Source organism: Mytilus edulis, chromosome 9 (genome assembly GCF_963676685.1).
Source record: "Mytilus edulis chromosome 9, xbMytEdul2.2, whole genome shotgun sequence".
Classification (NCBI taxonomy): Eukaryota; Metazoa; Mollusca; class Bivalvia; order Mytilida; family Mytilidae; genus Mytilus; species Mytilus edulis.
The window spans coordinates 65231344-65258348 of NC_092352.1; the positions used below are offsets into that span (position 1 = coordinate 65231344).

Consider the following 27005-nt stretch of genomic DNA (forward strand, 5'->3'; position numbering starts at 1 on the left):
ACAAGTGTGAGTCTGTGTGACCACCTTGTAAAGTACATAATTGTACCAAGAGAACAAGGACAAGTGTGTAAACTTGTAGGGTACATTATGGTACCAGGAGGACAAGTTTTTTCCTGACCCAGGACAAATTTGTAATTGTAATAGTACAAATTTGTACCAGTTGTATATATATTTTAAAGTAGAATTGTTTATAGATAGTTTATTAAAGATTGCAAAGAGCAGTTGTACATATTTTGGTTCATTGACGTTAATTTATAAATAAAGATTGTTTGTTATATATTTTGTAAATAGAACAATTTTGGATCCAGTATCAAACTGGTAACGGACACATTCTAAATAGAAATAGACACGCTTACCCTGTGTACACGTTACACATGATAAGAATTTTATATTCTTGACTCAACTAATTATCGATATTTAGAAAAATATACTTACCAGAAACAAACACAGTTTCTCCACTCTTTAAATCAGCCAGCTGTAATGATATGTGTGTAGGTTAAATGCTTTTTTATATTAACAAATAATGAAATATAATATTATGAAACAAACAAGTTTTACATACCTGTATGTAGCCATTTCGATAAACTTGTTTCTGTATCAGATTTTGGTAAATTTGTTGGTTGAAAAGTAACCTACCTGTTCATCACAATTAAACAGTGACAGAATACAGCAAAGATTATCAGAGCGTAAGGAAGTCTCATATTAGGATTAAAAGCAATACATCAATAACTTATTACAAATTCTAAATAATGTACTGTGGAGATGGATTACTTATTTGAAAATGCAGTTCAAGTTATAAATTAAGTCTTTTTAATCATCAATTAGGCCAACCATGAACTCAGAGTTTATGTTGTATATTCTTATTTTACATGTGTTTTGAATAATAATGGTTGGACCCAAAGTCCTTTTTATAAATCAACATACTCAAAAAATTGAAGAGAAGTTCCAGGTAATTCATTACAAACCAGCAATTACTGCTCGTTCATTAAATTGTATACAAATACAAGTGCACAAAAATAATAAGAATTGTTGAGTGGAATACAGCATATATGATATATAATATAAAAGCATGAAGATATGGTATGATTACCAACTGACCATAAGAGACCAAATAATAAGACTAGTATTGACAAGAAATTCTTTACAGTCTAGTCAACCATGAGACAACCATCCACGAGATTTTAAATGATTTGGACGTAAACAATTATAATTAATAAATTTCTAAAGGTTTTATTAATGAGAAAAATCAATATTTAAAGTGAGCTATAAAACTTGAAAATGTGAATTAATACAAATGAGACAAAATAACGGCATAATTTAATATAACAGTTCAGTTTGCGAAAATGACAATAGGACAGATATGGAATTTCAAATACGACAACAACTGAATTAAAGGTTCCTGACGAAGGCATGAATAAAAAGAATGTACCGGGGCCGTAATAGTTGTGAGCGCTCAAACCTCACATAACCTGGGACAGTGGTGTAACAGCATGACATCAGAACAAACTGTTAAAATCAATGGAAATGAGTTTACTCAATAGATTGATACGAAAAAAACTTATTTAACAATAATACCGATGTAAGAGTAATTGCAACTGAAAGTTCACAGCCAATTAAAACTAATAAAAGAATCATGTTCTCCCAGATTAAAGTGTCAATAAAACATCCAACAGATTTCGCGTAAAGACTTCATTTTTAGAAACGCAATGACGTAACGCACGGTTTTGCGTCGCAAAACGTAACATGCATAATTGACAATTTTGACGCTGTATATACTTTGACATTTTCTTATCTAAGGCGAATTTGTGCTATTATTCAAAAATATTGCGGAGTACCTACTCGACCGATTTTTATCAAATAAATACAATAAGCTGAATAGATTATTAAAAATTTATTATTTATAAGGCAATAAATTTCGAAAGGAGTGTCTTATTTTCTGATCTGTGATGAGGTAAAACCAAATGCAAATTTTTTCAATTTTATTTTGGAAAGAATGCATATGCATAGCAAATTTTGCCAAAAAAATAATCTTGCTGCTTGAGGGACACATAGGAAGATAAGAATTAGCCTGAAAAAAAATTGACAAATCAAACATAAACATTTATGGTATTTATTTCATAAAAAAAATCGGTAATATATAACAATTTAGGAATATTTCTTTTTTTCTAATGATTTTAGTTGAAATGATTTTTTTTTGTGTAAATTAAACTCACTTGTGTTCGACTATTTAAACGGCTCTTTCTCTATCTTGTTAGCACTGATGGTTTTATTACAAATATGTATTTATATAATTTACTAAAATGTATAAGACTATTGTATCTCGTATTCTAATCTATGAAAGTGTTTTAGATTTGCGTAAAAACTTTTGTTCATAAGAAATAATCCCTTGCTCATCCACCCTTCTTCACTGTCTCTATAAAGGGTCTTTAATTATGTGTGTGTGTGTGTTTTAATCTGAGTGTTATTTTGATTCAGCAGACCTTTTTGGAACGAACATTTTCCGGAATCATTTAACTGCATTGACGGAATAGTGTATTCATATAAAAGACGCAACTGTGCAGAAACGTCTAAGTGACGCCATTGGACATAATGGTTAGACATGGGGAATGTTTTCCGAAAAAAAATGTACGGTCATGATGTTTGTGAAAACACCCGACTCATTTAGCAATTTGTATGAACTGGTATTTTGTATCTTTTAAATATGTAATTTTTGTATTATAAATGCACATTCTCCATTTATATTACATATTTCACCTAAGGGATGGACAAAAATAACGTTTGGACATAGTGGCTAGACATGCGATTTATTCAAATTCTGCTTCATGAAAAAGTTTTTATTTACATTTGAAACTTTAAAAATGGTAACCGTTTTCAGAACTTTCTATCGAGTATAGTTTTGGTATGATTTGATCATATTATAGTGACAATAATAAAATTCGAAATTTGATTATGTTTCCTCATAACACATAAAGACAGGTTCCTCTGCTGAATTCTTCGTTGAGAACTTTCTTCAAATTTCGGTCAATGCCAAAAAAACGGGTATGACGCTATGATATAAATCTAGTAGGAAGTTGGTGTACCAAATTTCGCAGATTTTATGTGCATAATTACACAGGAATATAGGAAAATGCATTTCATTCAATCTGAAATATTAAGCCGGACATGCAATTATTAACGTAAAAGTAAGATTTATTTGATCAATAAAATAAATGTAAGGTGCAAAATTATCATAGAATTAACTTAAAATAAGAAAAACTTGTCAAGGCCTTTCTGTAGATATATATAAAATTGAGAATGGAAATGGGGAATGTGTCAAAAAGACAACAACCCGACCAAATAAAAAACAACAGCAGAGGGTCACCAACAGGTCTTCAATGTAGCGAGAAATTCCCGCACCCGGAGGCGTCCCTCAGCTGGCCCCTACACAAATATATACTAGTCCAGTGATAATGAACGCCATACTAATTTCCAAATTGTACACAAGAAACTAAAATCAAAATAATACAAGACTAACAAAGGCCAGAGGCTCCCGACTTGGGACAGGCGCAAAAATGCGGCGGGGTTAAACATGTTTGTGAGATCTCAACCCTCCCCCTATACCTCTAACCAATGTAGAAAAGTAAACGCATAACAATACGCACATTAAAATTCAGTTCAAGAGAAGTCCGAATCTGATGTCAGAAGATGTAACCAAAGAAAATAAACAAAATGACAATAATACATAAATAACAACAGGCTACTAGCAGTTAACTGACATGCCAGCTCCAGACTTCAATTAAACTGACTGAAAGATTATGATTTCATCATATGAACATCAGGCACAATCCTTCCCGTTAGGGGTTTAGTATCATACCATCATAACACATATGAGAAGAACATAACCCGTGTCATGCTAACAACTGTTTTTAGAATAAATGTGTTTAGTTCCGATGCAAAGACCTTATCAGTGACTCAATATTAACGCCAAAATATGCAATCTTAAATGACTTGACAACAGTATCGTAATTATATCCCTTAATAAGTCTATTCAAAGGTTTTGTAAGTTTCTGAGGTGAATACTGACACCTTTATGCTTTATAAAGAATATTTCCATAAAAAATTGGATGTGAAATACCTGTGAAATACCTGAACGTATTAGAAGTTTTCATGTTGAGCTATATTTACGAATGATGTCTTTATACCGATGATAAAATTTAGTAAATGTGTTGACTAGTTTGTGATATCGAAAACCCTGGTGTAATAATTTTTCAGTAATACATAAATTTCTCTCGTTAAAATCCAAAACATTGTTACATACACGAGCGAATCGTACACATATGCGTGTTGGTGGATTTATTTTGTATAGCCGAATGGTTGCTGTTCTAAAGTCATATCATAACGTAATTTTAATACAAACGCATCATACAATTGTTTGATCAAACAAATTACTTATTTTATATAACACAGAGATGTCGTGTCAGGAAATAAAGTCATCTGCACATATACATAAAGAAGAAATGACAGGACGCAAAGGCAAATCGACAAAACACATTAAATATTTACACTATAAGACAGTTCCGGCGTTCCATACAAACGCATTACCGTGCGTAACGTCATAACCTTGTGCAATGCTAATATAATATCGATAGAACTTAGATGTTTGTATTGATTCAATGGGATCAATGGCTAGGATTTTCTTAACCCTTCTTTGAGAAATTCTTCGTAAAATTCAGTTTAAAACGCATGGGCACTTGTTTTTGTAAAAAAAAACATACCCAATATCTTTTATTGTAAACTATTTGGTATTTTTACAAAGACAAGGGCTAGTGTCCTGACAGTCGATTATCCCGTTTATAACTTGAAAATTACAATCAATTAATAGAGTGGTTGATTGATTGATTAACTGACCTTATCCAATGAGATGGCAGCCGTTCCTGCACTAACTTGACATGGAAGATACTCAGGAGCTATTTTCTTTACTTTTGTTAATCTGTTAGTCGGCACTACCTGAAAAAATATAAACCACTTTCTATTGTTTGGTAATAAAACAAATCACTATGCGTTATAGTTAGAAACGAAACACGTTAACTAGAAATGATGAGTTGCATGTATCACATGAATACTACTTATATTTTTGGAATCATGCTCCCAGTATTAAAGTTTCCGCAATTTATAGTATCCATATTCATAATGCAAAAAACTTTTATAAATGAAAATTAAAATCTAGAAACGACGTCGTGCATGGTTCACATAACCAATAACATAAAATAATGTCCAATTTTGTTTCCATAAAAAAAATCTAGATATTACAATAAATTTCAGTAAAATGTTTTCGCACTTTATGGTATCGATCATCTCAATTTGTTTTATTAATGAAAATAGTTGTCATTAACTGAAATCTGAGAACATAACAGCTAAGGCCCCGATTGAAAACAAGAAAACTAACGGCCTAATTTTTGTACAACAAATATGTATTTCTATTTGTAACCATCTGATGAGTTATTAAGATGGGTTTAAAGATGTTAGCGGGATCCCAACCTTCATCCTAACCTGGGACAGTGGTGTAACAGTACAACATAAGAAAGAACTATAAAAATCAGTTGTAAAAGGCTTAACTCATCAGATGGATAAAAATACAAATAAATGTGCCTGTCCCAAGTCCACTGGGGTAAAGACAATGATATAGAAACACTTTAACAGACGATACAGAAACTGACCTAATTTTTCATCCGACATCTTGGGATGACCGTGAATGCAGTTACGGTCATCAGCTTTACCCCAGTGAAGTCAGGAGCCTGTAATTCAGTGGTTGTGGTTTGTACATACCTTGGGAGGTAAGTTTTCTCGTTTATATTGTTTCACATTTGTAATTTCGGGGCCTTTTATAGCTGACTATACGTAATGGGATTTTCTCATTGTTGAAGTCCGTGCGTGTGATACGTCATTTACGGCGTAAAATAATCAAAGAATACGTAAGAAAGTTTTGACATTTGTACCTTGTATTCACTGAAAGCTCCATAGACCATATACATAACTGGTGTGCCAACAGTAATCGATGTGCCCGGTCCAACGGCAACAACTTCTCCAAGTCCCTGGTAATAAAGTAAGATAAACTCAATACGATAAATTAAAAAAATATGTACTTCTAAAGGCCAGTATGGAACACATTAAAGGTATAACAGTTTGCTTTGTATATACATGTACAACAGTTTAAAGGCTTTTCATCTGATATAGATTGCCCAATATCAAAAAAGGGAGATGAGACACATCCATCGAAGATCAAAGGACATGCCGTAAACACTGAATATGATTAATAGTGTCCTGAACAATATAAACTAGACGCTCACCTTGGTCTATGAAGGACACAGATGGATTCATGACAAAATTGTGTTTGTAGATCTTACTTTACTGAACATTCTTGCTACTTACAATTTTCTCCATCTATAATAAACTTGGCCCTTTAGATACAGAGGAAAATATTTTGTAAAAATTTACAAACATTTACCAAATTAATGAAAATTGTAAAAAATTGACTATAAAGGGCAATAACTCCTTAAGGGATCAACTGACTATTTTGGTCCTGTTGACCTCTTTGTAGATCTTACTTTGCTGAACACTATTGCCGTTTACAGTTTATCTCTATCTATAACAGTATTCAAGATAATAACCAGAAACGGCACAATTTCTTTAAAAATTACCAATTGGGCTGGCAGCAACCCAACAATCATTTGTCCAATTCATCTGAAAATTTAACGGCAGATAGATATTGACTTGATAAACAATTTAACCCATTGTCAGATTTGCTCTAATGCTTTTGTTTGAGAGTTATAAGCCAAAATCTTATTTTTACCCCTATATTCTATTTTTAAGCAATGGCGGCCATCTTGATTGGTTGGCTGGGTCACCGCACTAATTTTATAAACTCGATACCCTAATAACGATTGTGGCTAAGTTTGGTTAAATTTGACCCAGTAGTTTCAGAGAAAAAATTTGTAAAAGATTACAAAAATTTACGAAAAAGTGGTAAAAAATGACTATAAAGGGCAATAACTCCTTAAGGGGTCAACTGACCATTTTGGTCCTGTTGACTTCTTTGTACATACTAGAACACACCCGTGATATCACGGGTCCGTTACTGAATTAAAGTATAGAACTATGCGTATTATCTGATAAAGTCATGCCGATTATAAGATGCACAGTTTTCTCTGCTTTAAAAAGCTTTCTGTTTGAACCCGTCGACCTTGAACTTATCAATTATTGGTAATATTAATTATTTGGAAAACAAAAGTGCCTGGAATGGAGTATTTTTTAATCAACAGCATTGTCCTATATTAGTTATTTGATCTTTGATTCGCTGTTTTACGTCATGCCGGCTAACAAATTGAAATATGTACCTGTACGCCTTAATTTAAGTCCAAATTTTTAGTATTCGTATTGTCATCTTAGAAAGTCATACTGATTAAAATACTACAATAGGGGACAATGTGACAATGGTTGAATTTAGTAGTGTCAACCCTGTGGTTATGACCCGTGTATATAGCAAAATCCTAAATACACCGGATGGTGGTGCGCCTGTTAGATATGCGGAACGTACAGATAAGGTAATAGGTAACAGGTGAATATACTATTGGTATCGGTATTGGATTCGACCCGGAACTTGTTAATTATTGGCAATATTAATTATGTGGACTGCAAAAGGGTCTGGAGTGGTGTAATTTTTAATCAACACCAATGTCCTATATTAGCTATATATAAAGTTGAATTCTTGGATTTGCCGTTTTTACCTGATGACGGCTGACAAATTGGACCTCGTCATTTTAGTATTATAGATATCTTACTTCTTTATTTTCTTACAAACTAGTCGAGATAACTTAAAGGATAGTTAAAATGAAAAAAAGTTTTTTCTTTCTTTTCTTTGTAAATTCTTGATATTATTTGCTTTCCTTTCTCGATTAGTTTGTTTAAAAATAAAACATCTCGTTGTCTCATCTATATATAGTTTCTTTAAACACAAATAATAACACATTTCATTTGTTAAACACTTATTTAAAATATTCTAGATTGTATTTGTTTTTAGTTAAAACATTTAAATTGCAACCATTTTTTCTCTTCTTTTTTTATTGTGAATATATTGTTTATGTCTCGTTGCACATACATTTTCTTTTGGGTTTCCAAAATAGTTTCTGTCTTTTTTGTCTTTTTGTTCCGTTTGATGTATTCATTGTCACTATCTTCTTCTGTTTTCTTTTCTTTATAAGGGGTAGACTCGAATCGTTCTTTGTTTGTTTGTTCGACATTTCTAAACAAACAATTTGGAATGTTAGTAGACTTCACAAATTGAAAGAATTGATGTATACCAGCTGTTAGTTTTCTACGACCAATTGGAACTGTTGAATCACGTATCAAGTCTACGATATGAGTGTTTGAAATAACTTTTCCGTCAATGCAAACTTCACCTTGTTTGTACCACTTAATAGATGGTTGTTTTTGCAAGTAAAGCAAAAGTCGCAAGGCTTTGTTTTTATATCTAGATGGTATAGTGATATTGATTAACGATTGTAAATCATCATGTAGCGATTTCTGGTCATAAGACAGATTGTGTTGGTGATTGTCTCGAGATGGAATGTCATTCAACACCACTTCCGCTTTCGGTTGATCTTCGTTTTGTTTTTGTAAGACAGCCTCGAATTTATGTTTAGGAATAAGAATCATTTCCTTCGTCATTTTAAATGAGCAAGCACAATCTTTACTACTATAGGAATGAGATTTGAACGCTACTTTAAAAGAAGTCTTTTTCGATGTAAACGCTGGGTGTCCTCGGCAGTGATTAAATTTTTACGAATAACCTTTTTGTACTCCAACAGTTTCTTTTTATATAGCGGAGATAGTGTAACACCTCCATGTAAAATGTTGTATATACATTCTAGTAGGATATTAAATTGTTCGTTATTCATCGTTTTTATCATTGCTAGTCTTTGCTGATCCTCAGCGGAAGCCAATAAGGAAAGAAAATTAACGTGTCTCATCACTTGCTTACTCATAGCTTTTTAAGTATTATTTCGGAAGAAAAACCACACAGTTCTCTCCAATGAATATATTTGTTCTAAGTAAATAAAGTTTGTCTGTGTGAGCGCTCACATCAATCGTCAAATATCCGTACTTATTTTTTGTCGCGAGTTCGTAAGCCGACATGAAATTTTTCACCTGACCTGGTAAAATTTGTTTAGCAAGTACGGTTAACTGGTGTTAATCACGATGATTTTTCAGACAAATAATGTAAGATGCATTCAGGGAAATGGTGCGCATGAATTTACCCGGAGAATGATATAAATTCTGAGTAAGCATTAAAAGACTTATGTTTTGATGATGAGATTTTACCGTGAATAAATTTAAAACTTCCACATCGTTCACTGCTGCGAGCAAATCGTCTAAAACCAGAAGCATATGTTCCCTTTTTTCTGACCATGCATCCACTTGATCACTGCTTGGTAAACCTTCATGAAAAGTTATATTGTTTATTTCTTTTTCAATACTTGCAAATAATTCTTGATAAACAGAATAGCAATACACAATTTTTACAGGAGGGGTTGAAAACATACCTCCAGCTTGTTTGATTATGCGAAAAGTTAACATAGTTTTTCCACTTTGTGTCGGTCCCACAATTAAGATAGAACATGGTGCTTGGAAAGGTAAAAGGGTACAATCTCCACTTGACATTGTCTGAGTTTTTTCAGTTTTTATTTCCCCACAAATGATTGAAATAAAGTTTAAGTTCGAGTTTTATATGTTTGATACATAAGTAGTTTTTGTTGGGTTTTTTTTTTACATGGTTTTTCCATGTGTTTAGCTTCTATTTTATATTTTGGTATGGTTCCTTTTTTTACGTGTTTAGCTTCGGTGTTCCTTTTTGACGTGTTTAGCTTCGGTTCTCAACCAACAATGCAAAAACTGTTAAAAATCAATTGACCATAGAATAATAAAAACCAATATTGTAAAACCAAATCGTGAAAGAAAAGTCTCAGTTCTAGCAACAAATTTTAAAAAGAAAACAAGTTATGAAATATTTATTGAACGCACAAAATTTCAAACACGAATACAAGAATATAAATAATATATAAAATTACAAACAATGTACAATATACTAGTAAATGAAAAAAAAATGTCATATTAAGTGTTCACGTGATTTGATTCTTTTTTCCATTAAACGGTAAACACTGTCTTTTATTGGTTGACTACGTAGTCTGTCCAATACAATCACGTTAAGTAGAATTGCACACAAATTCTGAAGACATGTTCAGTTTTTTTTACGTCTTCTCTGAATTTAATCAACACATCTAAAAGTAAAAACGAACGACATGCTGTTTCAAAATGTCTTTCCAAGTGCTCCTGCTCTCCATTCATCAAACATTCGTGGTTATGTTGACTGGGGTGTTCAACTTGGCAACCAGAACACGTTTCTTTCGTTTTCTTTGTAATCAATTCCTGTAACACCTCGGCAAAAGAATAGATCAAGACTGTAGTTAGAAGCTTCTTCTCCATGCTCGACATGACGATTGTTCTCAAAACAAATGAAGTTTAGTGATCTTCAGTAAAAGAATGTAGAAACATTATACTCTCTTTCAAATTACACAATTTTAACCACACGTCTCTGTTGATTTTGATTTTTTTACCCTTTACAACGATATGAATGAATGTCTTTTGTTGTAGTCGTCTTCCTGTTTTCTTAATGATTACTTTAGTTTCGTCGTCAATGGTAAACACAGCTTCTCTCTTCAATAAATTTGTGTCGAGCTGTTCGTAATCATATTTGGTTGCTTCTGTCACCATATCAATTTGACACTGAGTCATGGTGACTGTGGTGTTTTTATATACGGTGATTTAAATACAGGTATAATTGAGCATGCGTTGACGTAACATTATTATCCATATATGATTGAGGATGCGTTGACGTAATAATATTCATGAGTAGAGTCATACCATATTCGTGCATGCATAGCTATGTTTTTTAATTAAACTTTTCGGATGGATGGATTTTGTAAAATATACCCAGTACACCCACTTAATAAACTTATCCATAATTCAGTGTTTCCATTTTGCATTGTGATATTAACAAGTGATGCTATTACAATTGTTATTACAATAATTATTTGACAGAAATACACGATTTCTGCTTTGAGTATATTTTCTCCCATGAAGCACCAAGTCGTTTGTGTGCTCTCCGTATTACTTCTTGTCTCTTCCATGTTGTTAAGTATAATAAAGAAACCACGTCGCTTATCACTCATACCTTTAAATATGTTTTCAAAAAAGTCAAAAAAAATCTTTTTTCTCTTTCAATTATTGATAGGTAAAGAACACATGGGAAAGAAGATCCTTCTTCCACTGTTCAATTTCCTTCTTTTCCGCACACAAATGATATAGTTTAATCAATGTTTGTTTTTTTAACTTACAAATATATATATACATTCTCCCTTTTCGCTCCTCGAACACGAAAGCGTTATAAATCATCTCTATCTCATTCATTATTTGTATTAAATGGAATTTATGAAAAAAGTCTTAAAAGAGGGACTAAAGATACAAAAATGACATTCAAATTCATAAATTGAAAAAAAAATTATCCGACAACATCGAGGATAAAAAGACGAAAAGACGACGTTTGTTAAGCGTACAGTGACGAATATTACATACATATTCATTGGCACATGTTTTACTAGAATACAGTTTCGCACCTCACGTGTGTAAAACGTACAGTGACAAATATTACATATAGCACATACATATTCATCGGTATTATTAACGTTTGTTAAAAGTACAGTGACAAATATTGCATATTGAACATACATATTCATTGGTAAATGAGTAACTAGTACGAACTAAAAAAAAACTTATTATTAAAAAACACCCAATCATTTTAATCAAATCAAACAACAACAAGCATACCAACAAATTATAGACTCTTTTTTTTTTAATAAATTGGGTGGTCTTTAAATGGACCTTACACAATTGTGTAAATCTTTTCTTCATTTTTAAGCGGTGTGTAAATATTACTGCGTTAAAATCAAGACTGAAAGAAAAAAAACACAAATATTCTATAAATTATTCGTGGTCTTCATAGAAGAATAAAACATTTGTGCTATGTTACCCAATCTCCATGTTCCTACTGGACAATTTGAATGATGATCTCAAATATATTTTCATACTTTTCACGCTAGACAAAGTCAGAAAATGTTTTTATACTTTCTTTTCCTGTTTCTCTTTTGTTAACAATCTTTGTAGTGTGTGTCTGCAGATTATATACTTGTTTTTTTTTATCTTGTTTTATATTTGTTTTGAAAATAAAAATGTACATATTCTCAACTTGTTATAGTTTAGAAGAAGAAAATAAATACAAGCATTAAAAAAAACTCTCAAACTCTAACCAGTGGTTCTTTTGTTAAATAATAGTAACAAGTGTTTATTGGTGATACATGTGCTCTAGTGGAATAAAGACAATGAGACGTAAACATACATGCATAGTGATCAAAGGTATACACTTATTTATCATGGTAAAATGAGGACGACAAATAGAATTTTATTGGACATTTTCACTGATTTTAAAATTTCATTTTTATGTATGTTTCTCAAGAGTTTGTTTGGTTATAAGTTCAGTATAACATGTATAACACGATGGACGATGAAGTGAACAAATGTATTACAATATAGAAAATCCGAGTTCTTTTTCCTCAGCTAGCAAACTTTATCACATTGATAATGCGGATGGGAAAAAAATTGGTTACCACAAAATAAAGAGATGGTTAAATGAACAAGACAATTATTCCTTACAAAAATCTCCCAGGCGTTCTTTTAGGAGATTACGTGTGTATACAACAGGAATTGGTAACTTAATGTACGTCGACCTAATGCAAGTAAGTAATTTATCACAATGTAACTCTGGATATAATTTTATACTAGTTGCCATCGATTGCTTTAGTCGAAGTCTTTGGATGCAACCATCAAAGAGTAAAAAAGGTGTTGACATAGCTAAAGCTTTGGAAACAATTCTGCAAACAGCAAAGGTAGACAAGATCCGCTCGGACGTTGATGGATATTTCAAGTCAAAGGTTGTTCAAGAACTTTTCAAAGAAAGGGGAGTGCGACATTTTGTAACTAAGAACGAGATAAAAGCAAACTATGCAGAGCGTGTGATACAAACCATAAAAAATTAATTTTATCGTTACTTTACTAAAAAGAGAACGTATTGGTACATTGAAAATTTGCAAAAATTTGTAAAGAACTACAATACAACACCATACAGGTCCCTAAACTATATTGCACCCAACGACGTTACACCGGTTCAACAATACTTGAATAAAAAAAATTCTCATGATAAGATGAGTCGAGCAAATACCAAAAACCCAAAAGAACTTAAAACCGAAGCAGATTTGAAGAGAAAAAGAAGATTGCAATGGCGGAAGAGTTACAAATTTAAAATCGGTTCTCTTGTTAGAATTGCTTATACGCGACACATCTTTGACAGAAGTTATAGTCAAAAATGGACGGATGAGATATTCAAAGTGTACGGAGATTTAAAAAGCAGAACATCAAGCTTTATCAATTGAGCTCTTTTTATAACGATGAGGTGATTTCAGGTGAATATTATTCTGCTGAACTTCAGGCTGTTGATAAATCAGATGGATAACTCTGGGTTGTAGAGAAAGTTCTTAAAAAGCGTAAAAGGCGAGGAAAGACCGAGTTTTTATGTAAGTTTCAAGGTTGGCCTGATAAATATAACCAATACATTCCCGAGGAAGACATTCAAACATTATCATGACAAACGATGATATTGAGGAGGATCACATTATTTTCTTATTCAATGATCAATCAAATAAGTATTATCCTGAAAATATACCTTCAAATTTCAAGGTTCACCTAAGTGACACTTTGTATTTAGAAGGAAAGTGGGAAATAGCTGTTTTGGATTTTTATTCCAAGGAGAAAATTTCAACTGTTAAAAAAAAAACACGAGCTATACATTTTTTGTGACGCGTGTATGGGTGTAAGTCTGTTCCACAATGAGTTTTCACTTTTACGACGTGTATTTCCTACACCAAACAATACATGGAATTACGTTTGTTCTAACCCTATTTTCGTACCTGTGAAAAAAACTGAAATCCGCGACATAGAAATACATATTTTCGACGAAATCGGAGAACAAGCGTCATTTTTAAATCAACGTTTGTCCTGTACACTTCATATTAGAAAAAGAAAGGGGAAGTGTAAACGATGAATGCAGACAAAATGTACATTCCAAGGATGGAGAAGTGGTCGAAATATTATTAAAATGTTGTGCAGGGGAATAACAAAACGTATATTATACCCTAGTCCCACTAGGCCACGATCGCACTACGATCTGTGAAAAAAATGCAAATTTTGATGATCGTAGTGCAATCGTGTAGATCGCAGTAAGGTCGTATCACGGTCGTGGTGAGGTCTTCAAGATCGTGAAGAGCGTGGCCAACTTTGAACATGTTCAAAACAATCGTGGTGCGGTCGTGGCGAAATCAGGTCGTAGTAGAGGCGTAGTGAGAGCGCACTAAGATCGTAGTAAGATCGCAACGGTCGCTGTACAATCGTAGCGAGAGCGTAGCGAAAGCGTGATTCTATTCGGAGATACTGCGCTACGATCGCACAGCGACGTTATCACGACCCCACTACGATCATCACGTTCTCACTGCGACCCAACTACGCTTCCACTACGACTATACCACGCTGTTCACGACCATAGTACGATTCTAGCACGCCCTTGCCGTCCTCATCACGCTCGCGACCTGACTACGTTCACACTACGACCATCATTCTCGTTGTCATTTTCACATAAAATATATAAAAAAAAGCTCCCTAGATTTTGTTTGTTTGAATGTAATTATCCATTTGCTCTAACGGCTCAACCATGCTTCTCGTTTTTATATAGATAAGACCGTTGGTTTTCCCGTTTAAATGGTTTAACACTAGTAATATTTTGGGTCCTTTATAACGTGCTGATTGATGTGAGCCAAGACTCCGTGTTGAAGGCCATACCTTGGCCTATAATGGTTTACTTTTATAAATTGTTACTTGGATCGAGAGTTGTCTCATTGGCACTCATACCACATCTTCCTATATATATTGATACATCTATGTCATCTCTGCTATCGTTCACTAAAATATCGTCATTGAGCTTTATGGACCAGCAATAGGTTGTAATTTAGGTTGGATTGGTCGGTCCGACATCTCTGCTTGATCACGATTCGTTACTTTGCTCCCTCTGCCTCTACATCAACTCCTACCACCATGCCCATGTGTTCTGGTAGATTTTGGTGGCATGACTGTATTGTTTCCGAGAAATCTACGATTTAATCAGAAACAGAAGGAATTGAACTGTATTGATATGGAACACGATGTTGACGTTATTGCTGAGAACTTTGTAAGATCGCGCTATGAACGTAGTATAATCGTGGTAAGAACGTGTTATAATCGCAGCAAGATCGTGTTGCAATCGGATAACTCGTGGTATGCTCGTAGTGAGAACGTGAAGAGCGTAGAAAGATCTTGATAAGCGTAGTGAGGTCGCAGAATAAGCGCGGTGAGAACGTGGTATAATCGTAGCGGGATCTTTGTAGAAGCGTAGAGAGGACGTAGTAGCATCGTGAAAGCAACGAAAATTTACATTTTCATGCCGCTCATACCGCGACCTCACCACGATCTAAATTCATTTTAGATCGCGGTAAGCGTGGTGCGATCGTGGTCTAGTGGGACTGGGGCTTAACGCACATTAAAAATACCGGACGTAATGGGTCTTTTATGATACCTATTGAGAATCAAAAATCGCCGTCAACCTCGTCGAAATCTAATGAAAAGTACAATATTCATCTAGTTAGTCCAAGTGCGAAAATGGTCGACATGGCTAAAGAGTCTTTAGAAGATTAGGGTTTACATATAAAAGGAAAAAAACGTAAACGAAAGACCAGTGATAAGGCAATCAGCAGTGGAGTTGGTGTATGCAAAAAGAAAAGAGAACCAAAACGAGACGGTTTTTTTCCAGAGTACATGAATTAAAAATGGCTTTACTAACATCACAGAACAACTTCACAGAAGCTATTCCTTCACAATTAGAAGTTTTCGAGAAACCTCCATACCAGTTAGGAGTTGAGTCAATTTCGTATGAAGAATGTCGCCCTACATCACAAGTAACAGCCTACAACCCAATATAATTTAATTTGTGTGCCCAGAACGGACTAGAATACATCGATCTCAGACGGTCGAAACTGTATGTTAAGTTGCGTGTAAAACATAGCAATGGAGACAATATTGCTATAGATTCAAAGGTGGCACCAGTAAATGGATTTTTCTATGCACTTTTTTCTCAGGTCGACTGTTACCTACAAGGTTCACTGGTATCATCCAGTAATACCAACTACTCGTACAAATGCATGATGAAAACGCTACTCGATTATGGACAAGATGCAAAAGCATCACAACTAACGAGTGCGTTGTTTTATAAGGACAGAAGTGGACACATGGACTCTTTTGATACTAACACGGGTCTTTACGAAAGGAAAAAACTGATAGGAATTCTAAGAGCCTTGATATGGAAGGAATGTTGTTTCACGATCTTTTTGAAATGGATCGTTACTTATTGAATATGGTTGACGTAAAATTGAAACTTTTCAGAAGTAGACCGAGTTTCTGTCTGATTTCAAGCGAAGATGATGCTGACTATGATGTTTTCATTGAAGATATTGTCGTTAAAGTGTTTAAAATTAAGGTCAATTCATTTGCAATCATTTTTGCTCATTCGGAAGCATTGAAATCAACGAATGCTAAATATCCCTATACAAAAACAGTAATGAAACATATTACTCTTATGATGGGTAGTACGAATGCAGTGTTGGAGAACGTTTTCCAAGACGTGAAACCAAAACGACTCATCATGGGTCTAACTCCGACAAACGCCGTGAACGGTGATTATCAACTTAATCCGTGGAATTTTCAACATTTTGACTTGCAACAAATAACTTTGTACTGTGATGGAGTTAGTTCCTGTAGATGAAATTCCTTTTGAAACTACAATCCAACAAAGACAGGGGTGCAACAAATGTTGCAGCATACGTTAAAATGTTTGAAAACTGTGGAAAGTGGGGCGGAGATGCGGGGAATGAAATAACTAGATCGGACTTCAACAATGGATATGCTTTATTCTGTTTTGATTTACAACCTCATTTTTCAGATGTCAACTATCTGTCACTGGTAAAGCAAGGAAAAGTAAGACTTGAATGTCATTTTGCATCACCCTCACTAGAAACTGTCTCTTTACTCATTGTAGCCGAAAACTCTGGCTATTTTGAAATAACGGAAAATCGTCAGATCAAAGTAGAACACTAAATTCATACCTAATACTGTTTGTTGTATTTTGTCCTATTTAGATTATGTTATTACACAACCACTTTATATGACATTTATTTTTCTGTGTTTGATATTTCTATTTGTCTAATAAATATTCAAATATATATATTGTCTTTTAAAATTTCTTCGCTATAGAACTGCTGTATTTCTTAAAGTTTTTTTTACATTGTTGGTGGTCATTTACTTGCTTTCAGGTAATTCATTAAGTTTGAAAACTAATTCGGAAATTTTTTGCAAGAGTGGTTAACATCATTGATTTGACAAAATTGTTTTCATCAAAACTTAAACACAACCAAAAACAAACCAAATAAAAAAAATATACGTCTGTATCAAACATATAAAACTCGAACTAACACTTTGATTTCAACCATATGTGAAAAAAGAAGAACTCAAACCATGTCAAAGGAAGATCATTCACATTTACCTTTCCAAACACCTTGATTTGAGCGCTCACACAGGCAAACTTTATTTACTTAGAACAAATATATTCATTGGAGAGAACTGTGTGGTTTTTCTTCCGAAATAATACTTAAAAAGCTATGAGTAAGCAAGTGATGAGACACGTTAATTTTCTTTCCTTATTGGCTTCCGCTGAGGATCAGCAAAGACTAGCAATGATAAAAACGATGAATAACGAACAATTTAATATCCTACTAGAATGTATATACAACATTTTACATGGAGGTCTTACACTATCTCCGCTATTTGAAAAGAAACTGTTGGAGTACAAAACGGTTATTCGTAAAATCACTGCCGAGAACACCCAGCGTTTACATCGAAAAAGACTTCTTTTATAGTATCGTTCAAATCTTATTCCTATAGAACATTTTGTAGAAGTAAAGATTGTGCTTGCTCACTGAAAATGACGAAGGAAATGATTCTTATTCCTAAACATAAATTCGAGGCTGTCTGTGTGACAAACAAGGTGAAGTTTGCATTGACGGAAAATTTATTTCAAACACTCATATCGTTGACTTGATACGTGATTTAACAGTTCCAATTGGTCATAGAAAACTAACAGCTGTTATACATCAATTCTATCAATTTCTGAAGTCTACTAACATTCCAAATTGTTTGTTTAGAAATGTCGAACAAACAAACAAAGACCGATTCGAGTCTACCCCTTATAAAGAAAAGAAAACAGAAGAAGCAAATAAGGAGAAAGAAGAAACAGATGAATACAGTGAAGATAGTGACAATGAATACATCCAACGGAACAAAAAGACAAAAAAAAACCAGAAACTAATTAGGAAACCCAAAAGAAAATGTATGTGCAACGAGACATAAACAGTATATTCACAATAAAAAAGAAGAAAAAAAAATGGTTGCAATTTAAATGTTTTAACTAAAAACAAATACAATCTAGAATATTTTAATTAAAATTAATGTTTAACAAATGAAATGTGTTATTATTTTGTGTTTAAAGAAACTATATATAGATGAGACAACGAGGTGTTTTATTTTTAAACAAACTAATCGAGAAAGGAAAGAAAATAATATCAACAATTTACAAAGAAAAAGAAAGAAAAACTTTTTTTCATTTTAACTATCCTTATCTCGACTAGTTTGTAAAAAAATAAAGTTAGCGGTTCTTTAATATTTCTTCTATATTGCAATCTGTGGTGTAGAGTATTTCCTGTAAAAAAATAGTCTGTCTCTCCTTCCGTTACAATTAATTCCCTTTATTCAAACAAAGGATCCGCTAATTAAGTCCGAAAACAAATGGATTTTAATTATCTGCAAACATTTGGTCAATTATTAAAAGGGATTCCTTTAATCTAGGATATCAATTAAGAGTTGTTTCTCTAATCCGAAAACAAATTGAAGGTCTTTCCACATCAAGGAAATTTTGAAAAGAAACTAGTTTCTTCGGACTGATGCGATAAATAATGGTTTTGTTTTGCTTGAAAGTGAACTAAAGGAGATCATATGCTACTTCCGGTTAAGTAAATGTTACTCATATGATAGCTTCTTTCACACTGATTCCAAAAATATATAGTTTCTATATACATTTGCCTGTAAACCGGGATATAATTGACCACTTCCGGTTTACAGAAAATCACTACTAGTCTTTAGTGATAAGTAAATGTATTTAAATTACAAAATATATGGATTATGAGTACTTTGATATGAAAAAAGTGCAAAAATAGCTACTTCCGGTTTTCTCAAGGTCACTTCCGGGTGTCACTTTTCAAGGTCATATGTCACCTAACCTTTTGTACAAGGTCATATGGCTTTATACTAAATTTAGTTGAAGTTATAATCAAACTTATATTAAGACATGTCAGGGGCACTAACTCCTATAAGATGCCATTTAATTGTATCAGACCAAATTTGACATATCTTCATTACAATAAAGCAAACATTTTGCACTTGTTCTTTAATGTGTATCTTTAAAAGTGTCGGAGAAAAACTCAAAACAAGGAATAGTCCAAATTTAGAATTTGACCTTGACCTTTGACCTTGACCTCATTTTCTAAGTTAGGACGTAGGGGTCTCAAATAAAAGCATGCCAGGGTTATATGGTTAATAGTTGATGAGTTGAAAACACATACCGACAAATTTATTTTGTAAAGGTAGATAACTGCTATAAAATTTCATCGAACCGCATCTATACAAATAAGCCAAAAATTTCTGAGGATGTAACGAACAATTTGTAAAAAGAATTTTGTCGATATCTTTTTTTGTTACGAAGGAGATGCACTCTGATGATAAACAGTGAATAGGTAGATAACTCTTCCAAAGAAAATGGTTTGGCTTAGCAGGGTGAAATTTAAAAGCGCATGAACTATACGATACAATATGACCAATATGTAAGTGACATATTTCGAAACAAACATTTATCGCAAGAACAAAATTTGGCGCAAAAAAAAAAAAAAAAAATTATAAACCTTTCCACATCAAAGAAATTTGATAAGAAGATAGTTTCTTCATACTGATGTGATAAATAATGGTTTAATTATTTTTGAGTGATATAAGGGAGATAATATGCTACTTCAGGTGAAATGAATGTCACTTCCGGTCTCATATGATAGCTTCTTTTACACTGATTCCAAAAATAAATATAGTTTCTATATACTTTTGTATGTAGAATCGGATATCATTGGCCATTTCCGGTTTGTTGGAAGTAATTCTTAGTCTTCAGTAATCAGTTTATGTATCTATATGACAAAATATATGGATTCTGAGTACTTTTATATGAAAAAATTGCAAAAAAAAGGCTACTTCCAGTTTTCTCAAGGTCACTTCCGGTAGTCCTTTTTCAAGGTCATTTGTCACCTAACCTTTTGTACAAGGTCAAATGGCTTTGTAATGAACTTAGTTGAAGTTAGAATCAAATAACCTCATATCAAGACATTTCAGGGGCACCAACTCCTATAAGATGCCATTATAAATTGTATCAGAAAAAATATTGTACTAACATACCCCATGTTGGGGCTTTAGTGAAATAAAATGTCTTATGTCTTATGTCTTATGTCTTATGTCAGACTAAATGTAGCATATCTTCATTACAATAAAGCAGACATTTTGCACTTGTTCTTTTATCTTTCAAAGTGTCGAAGAAAATGCAAAAACAAGCAAAAGTCACAATTGAGAACTTGACCTTGACCTTTGACCTTGACCTCATTTTCTAAGTTAGGACCTAGGGATTTCAAATAAAAACATTCAAGGGTTATACGGTTGACTGTTTATGAGTTAAAAAAACATACTGACAAATTTATTTTGTAAAGGTAGATAATTCCTATAACATTTCATCGAATGGCTTCGATCCAAATAAGCCAAAAATTACTGAGGATGTAACGAACAATTTGTAAAAAGAATTTTGTCAATATCTTTTTTTGTTACAAAGGAGATGCACTCACTTGATAAACAGTGAATAGGGAGATAACTCTTACAAAGAAAATGGTTCGGCTTAGCAGGGTGAAATTTAAAAGCGCATAAACTATACGATACAATACAAGAAATAACTAAGCAACATATTGCAAAAAAAAAATTTCAGAAGTTGGCGGGAAAAAAAAATAATAATCAGAAGAAATACAATAAGTCTTTCCACATTCCACAGAAAAGTGGAAAGACTTAATAATAATCAGAACAAATACAATAGGTCTTTCCACAGAAAAGTGGAAAGACCTAATTAGCAATCGTTTACTCCAATCAGGATTAAAAGGGGGAACAAAACATTGAGTATCAATAATATAAATTAAAAGATAAGGATTATTTTAATCCGATTGATTGCATAATAATGTGCTTAAAGTTGCAGCATAAGCTGGTTTGAGAAGATTATAGTGCTTTAAATCGTACCATAAGCTGGATTAAGAAGATTAGAGGGGATTAGACAAATCCACTTTATCCACACTCTCAATTGTGGAAGCCACTCTCGTTTCCTACTACTTCTTGGATCAATGATTACTAAATGATGTACAAAAACTACCATTACTAAATATTACTATATAAACAATGCTTTTCCATTTCAAAAACTAACTTAAATATTTCTCGTAAAACCTACACTAAACAATTTTTAATACCAGTATACTGAGTACCATTCAAAATGCAACACATCATATTACAAGCCGCTGTTTATCTCTCATTTGAAAAAAACAAAAATATGCTTTCGGTGCAGTCTTCAGCTACTTGAATATATATGTAACTAGAACAGCTCGTCCCACGTTGACCTTTTTGTTTTTTGTTTAGACACTTCAGTTGCGATAAGTCTCAAATGGGCAAAATCACACAACTATCGATATCAAATTTGTCATTCATATGTGAAAATTTTGAACCAAATGTAAAGGAAAACAGTTCATCATTTTGTGCATATAGAATTGTACATCCGAAAATCGAAAATTCTCAAAAAAATGAAATGTTCAGTGGGTATATCATAAGAAGTCTGCAAAATCGTACAAAAGATTTAGTCAACTTTCAAGATTTGTCGGTTTAATTTTTTAATAGAAAAGAGAGAAAAAATATGTAGAGAATGTGTTTATGTGATCACTCAGTATATCATAATACTTGGACATACAAATGTACTTGTCTAAAAATAATCGTACTTAAACTGTATGCAAAGGTAATGCTGATAATGATATTTACAAAAGACATTTTTACGTCGAGATGTATACATGTATTGGTATTATGACCCTATTCATCCCTTTAAATCCTGTTTTAATCAATAAAATATATGTGAATGTTTGTTTTTCTGGCTGAAAAATTCCCTTTTATCTCTTATATGGTCTACTGTCATACAAAACTCTGCTTTTAAAAATGTTCAAGTCTCCCTTATTTACCTCAAATCCACAATCAAAAGGTAGCTTAGCATTGGGATCATACTTTCCAGCGGTAAAATTAACGTCTGACGCATTTATACCAACAAATCTACAAATAGAATTACATGTACAGCACATCTATATTTTATCGCATTCTTTAGAAATAGAAAGACAGAAATATAGTTGAGGTTATCAAAACAATTTATTAACATGTACATTTTGTTTTTTGTTCTTTTAGGGCCGAATTAAAACTGTCTATAATAGAAGTATATTACACGCCAAATAGATTTGTTTACTCTATTCAAATTCGTATTGTAATGTCTTCGATCTTAGAAATTAGTAACCATGGTCTTGGAATATATTTTTGAAAAAAATGCTACATATTTTGCGAGAGAAAAAAATATAAAATAAATTAAACGACTAACTTAATAACATAAAAAAAACTGGCAAACCACACACGTAACAAATGGTCTATTATAGACTCCTGACTTTGAAAATGCATTTTATATCCCACGTAGAACAAGAAAACTATAATTAAAAAAGGACATAAGGTAACAAAAATATGAATAAAAAAATCGACACAAATTTAGATAACAAAACATCACAAAAAGACAAACAGCAGTCTTCAAGACCCTTCATCAATTACCGAGTGAGAGTTGATGCGGTATGTTTAACCTCTTCAAAAAGACAGAACTATTCAAACTTAATAATGTATGAGGCGCCGTTTTACTATTTATTCCTTATTTTCTGATATCAAAAATTCCATTTTCTGATATCAAAAATTCCATTTTTTGATATCAGGAATTCGATTTCTTGATATCAAGAAATAAAGCATATTTTCTGATATCAAAAATTCGAATTCCTGATATCAAAAATTCATTTCTTGATATCAGTAAATCGATTTTTTGATATCAGAAATTCGAATTTTTGATATCAGAAAATAAAAATTATTTTTTGATATCAAGAAATAGATTTTCTGATATCAAAAAATGATTTTGTGATATCAAAAAATAGAATTTCTGATATCAAAAAATCATTTTCTGATATCAGAAAATAAGAAATAAATGAATAAATGAAGGCTCCCTAATATATGTACATAAGTTTTATAATGAAAACTATCCATTGAGTTATAAAAATCATATGCATTAATTTTTTTTGATTTGAGGTTTCTTATGACTTTAACTAAATACTTGAAAATGTTTAACAAATTAAACTTGACTTATCGAAAACAAATAATGATGTGTTCAAGATTTAGATACGATGGCTTGATGATATATTCAGGTTCAACTGACGTAATACACGATCTTTTCGCCTTATATATCAATGCAATGCATGTACCTACCTAAATTGAACATACTAATATTCTCAAAACGAATTTTGACTGTCGTGTAATACAAATTTGAAAGACCAACACTTTCAAAATAAACGTATTTTAGAAATGAAAACGTACATCAAGCCTACATAAATTTTTCAATACTTCACAGTAAAGGCTCATATAAAATAAATGTAATTTAAAGGATATATAATTGCATTGCATCTATGTTTCATTTATATGATATGTTATTTCAAATGGCTAACAGCAATCTCGCGTCCTTCTGAATTACACAATGATATGTAACATTCGTGATGACCCGAACTCCCACCATAAAGTGCACATGTAAATTAAAGAAAAACTTGACAGAAATCGTGTTTAAATTCATTATCCTAGCTAAAAATGTGATTATAAGTATCGAATGCTTCTTTTTGTAATTCGTAGGGTTGTAAAAGCTTTGACCGTGCGCACATTTTCAGAAGGAAGGGCTTCCGCACTGCATACACAATGTACTTCGGTCAACGCTTTTATACCCCAATGAATTTATAAAAAGGAGCATTCAATTCTTAAATACAAAGCCATAGGCGGATCTAAATGTTAGATATTTTGACACATGTAATTAACATTTTATACAGTATGGATATAAACTCTTTATTTGTAATTAGTGTTGTTGTGCAAGTTCAAAGTTTGAAATATTAATTTGAGTTAAAGTGTGAGCTACCATTTGTGTTATTGGTCGTGTTCAAGAAACAGATCCAATCAGACGATGGTTGCAAGTTGACAGATTCTCTAGTGAACGATAGAAAATAATAAGACTTACATAATGATGCCAAAAATTGGTACCCATATCCGGATTTTAATTTTCGGCAATAATGTCTCTTCGCTGATGTTAGGAATTGAAACGGTATTTTGAAGGCCATATAATTGACCTCAATTTAGGATTGACTCTTGAATTTTGAAGAGTCGAAACAGGATGAACGCATTATGTTAACCCGAAGGCAAATATAATACGAAGTCCAAACGAAAATATATACCAGTAAACAAGTCTTAATTGAAAACAAGGTTTAAAGAGTTAAAAAACGAAATTTTTATACAATTGCATACAAAACACATTTTTTGGTAGAGGGTCTAAATACAGCCCAAAGAACATTTTCCAAAAGACCAACAAAGGTGATGGTGAAAAGGTATATTTTAACAAAACGCATTTGACTAAAATTGAGAATGGAAATGGGGAATGTGTCAAAGAGACAACAACCCGACCATAGAGAAGACAACAACACAAGGTCACTAACAGGTCTTAAATGCAGTGAGAAATTCCCGCACCCGGAGGCGTCTTTCAGCTGGCCCCTAAACAAATATATATACCGATCAGTGATAATGAACGCCATACTAAACTCCAAATTGTACACAAGAAACTAAAATTAAAAATAATATAAGACTAACAAAGGCCAGAGGCTCCTGACTTGGGACAGGCGCAAAAATGCGGCGGGGTTAAACATGTTTATGAGATCTCAACCCTCCCTCTATACATCTAGCCAATGCAGAAAAGAAAAAGCATAACAATACGCACATTAAAATTCAGTTCGAGAGAAGTCCGAGTCTGATGTCAGAAGATGTAACAAAAGAAAATAAACAAAATGACAATAATACATAACATCAGACTACTAGCAGTTAACTGACATGCAGGTCGAACAACTCAGATGTTCTGAAAACCCTGCTGACTGCCATATAGCGATTAATTTGATATGCATTTATTTAGTAGCGCGAATGAAATACAACCCTCGGGCGCAAATGAATCACTGCGGGTTTTTTCTTCAAAAATAGGCGCAAATGCAATACGCCCAATTAGAGTGATTGTTATAATTGCTGATGATTTTAAATGTCTTTTTCACGGCCGACACTCGGCTAACCGAGAGATTGGTCGGTTAATCTATATTGAGTATGTGGCTATATCGGCGGTGGGTCTGTTAATCGGGTTGGCTAAAGTCTGTTAATCGGGTGTTATCGAGGAAATCATTGGAAATTCTGCATGTTTCATTGTATAACTTTTTAAATATATGTTTATCATAAAAAAAATTCATGTCTAACAAAACAATTCAATGTACTGAATCCAGTGGTGTAATTATTATTTTTCTAGCTTCGATGTACGATCTATAAAATGAAAAGGCGTGTTACTCATCAATAAATTTATACACATTTTACACACACAAAATGTACACAAAAAAACACATTGGTTGAATTTACTTGCATGCGATATTTTGAACATCGAACAAAGACAGGCATTATGTTTGTCAACCAAATTGATTATCATTGTGTGAAAAATCTACACAAAAATCTGTATTTTGGTGACATAAATCAATCTTTATTTAAAACCTGGTCTGTTAATGGGTCGGATGTATAAAACCCGGTCTGTTAATTGGTCTGTTAAGAGTTATGAATGGCAATAAAAGTATAATTTTATTGCTGTATGGGGTGTTATCGGATCAAATGGGTAGGCTCAAGGCGAGTGGCTAAAATATACGGAAACAACACATGAGCAATGAAACATAATATATACGGAAACACTGACATGAACAATGAATTTAGGCCATGAATATTGAAAACTGATATAAAAAAGTGTAATATTAAAGTATTATTATACATCATGTTAAAATGCCATACGTTTTGATTGCCTAATACGAAGGTGTTAATTTACTCTATCACATGGCTGAGCGGGTGACAATTTTTTGGAATGTCACCCTCTCGGCTAGACATATCAAAAATCGGCAGTTTAAACGACAATGAATTGAATCTACATCAAGTTATTTTATAGACAATGCTTAAAGTTCTAATTTAGAATACAACGAAGCGTGGAACGACTCAAACTTATTTCTTTTACAATTGTTGGAAAAACGTATTTCACTTGTTAATATTTTTACTTTAAAACCTATAAATCATTGTGTGTTATGCTTATTGTTGATATTAAACGCATTCGTTCACAATCGATGGGTTTCAACTGGTGATGTACATTTCATCATGTTCATTGTGATGTATAT

At 32.7% G+C, this 27005-nt stretch overlaps 1 protein-coding gene across 3 annotated transcripts in view; it reads right to left on the minus strand.

The window, feature by feature from the left end:
* Positions 1-27005, minus strand: part of LOC139488818 (prostaglandin reductase-3-like) — a 49596-nt gene that overhangs the window by 14169 nt on the left and 8422 nt on the right. For 2 of the 3 annotated variants that reach the window (XM_071274750.1, XM_071274749.1), the window contains exons 3-6: positions 22680-22767; positions 5976-6071; positions 4888-4986; positions 436-475 (exon numbers count right to left, since the gene is read on the minus strand). In XM_071274750.1, coding sequence (XP_071130851.1) covers positions 436-475; positions 4888-4986; positions 5976-6071; positions 22680-22767 — 323 coding nt within the window. Of the gene's footprint in view, positions 1-435; positions 476-4887; positions 4987-5975; positions 6093-22630; positions 22768-27005 lie in introns of all 3 variants that reach the window. The other variant, XM_071274751.1, reaches the window with a different exon arrangement.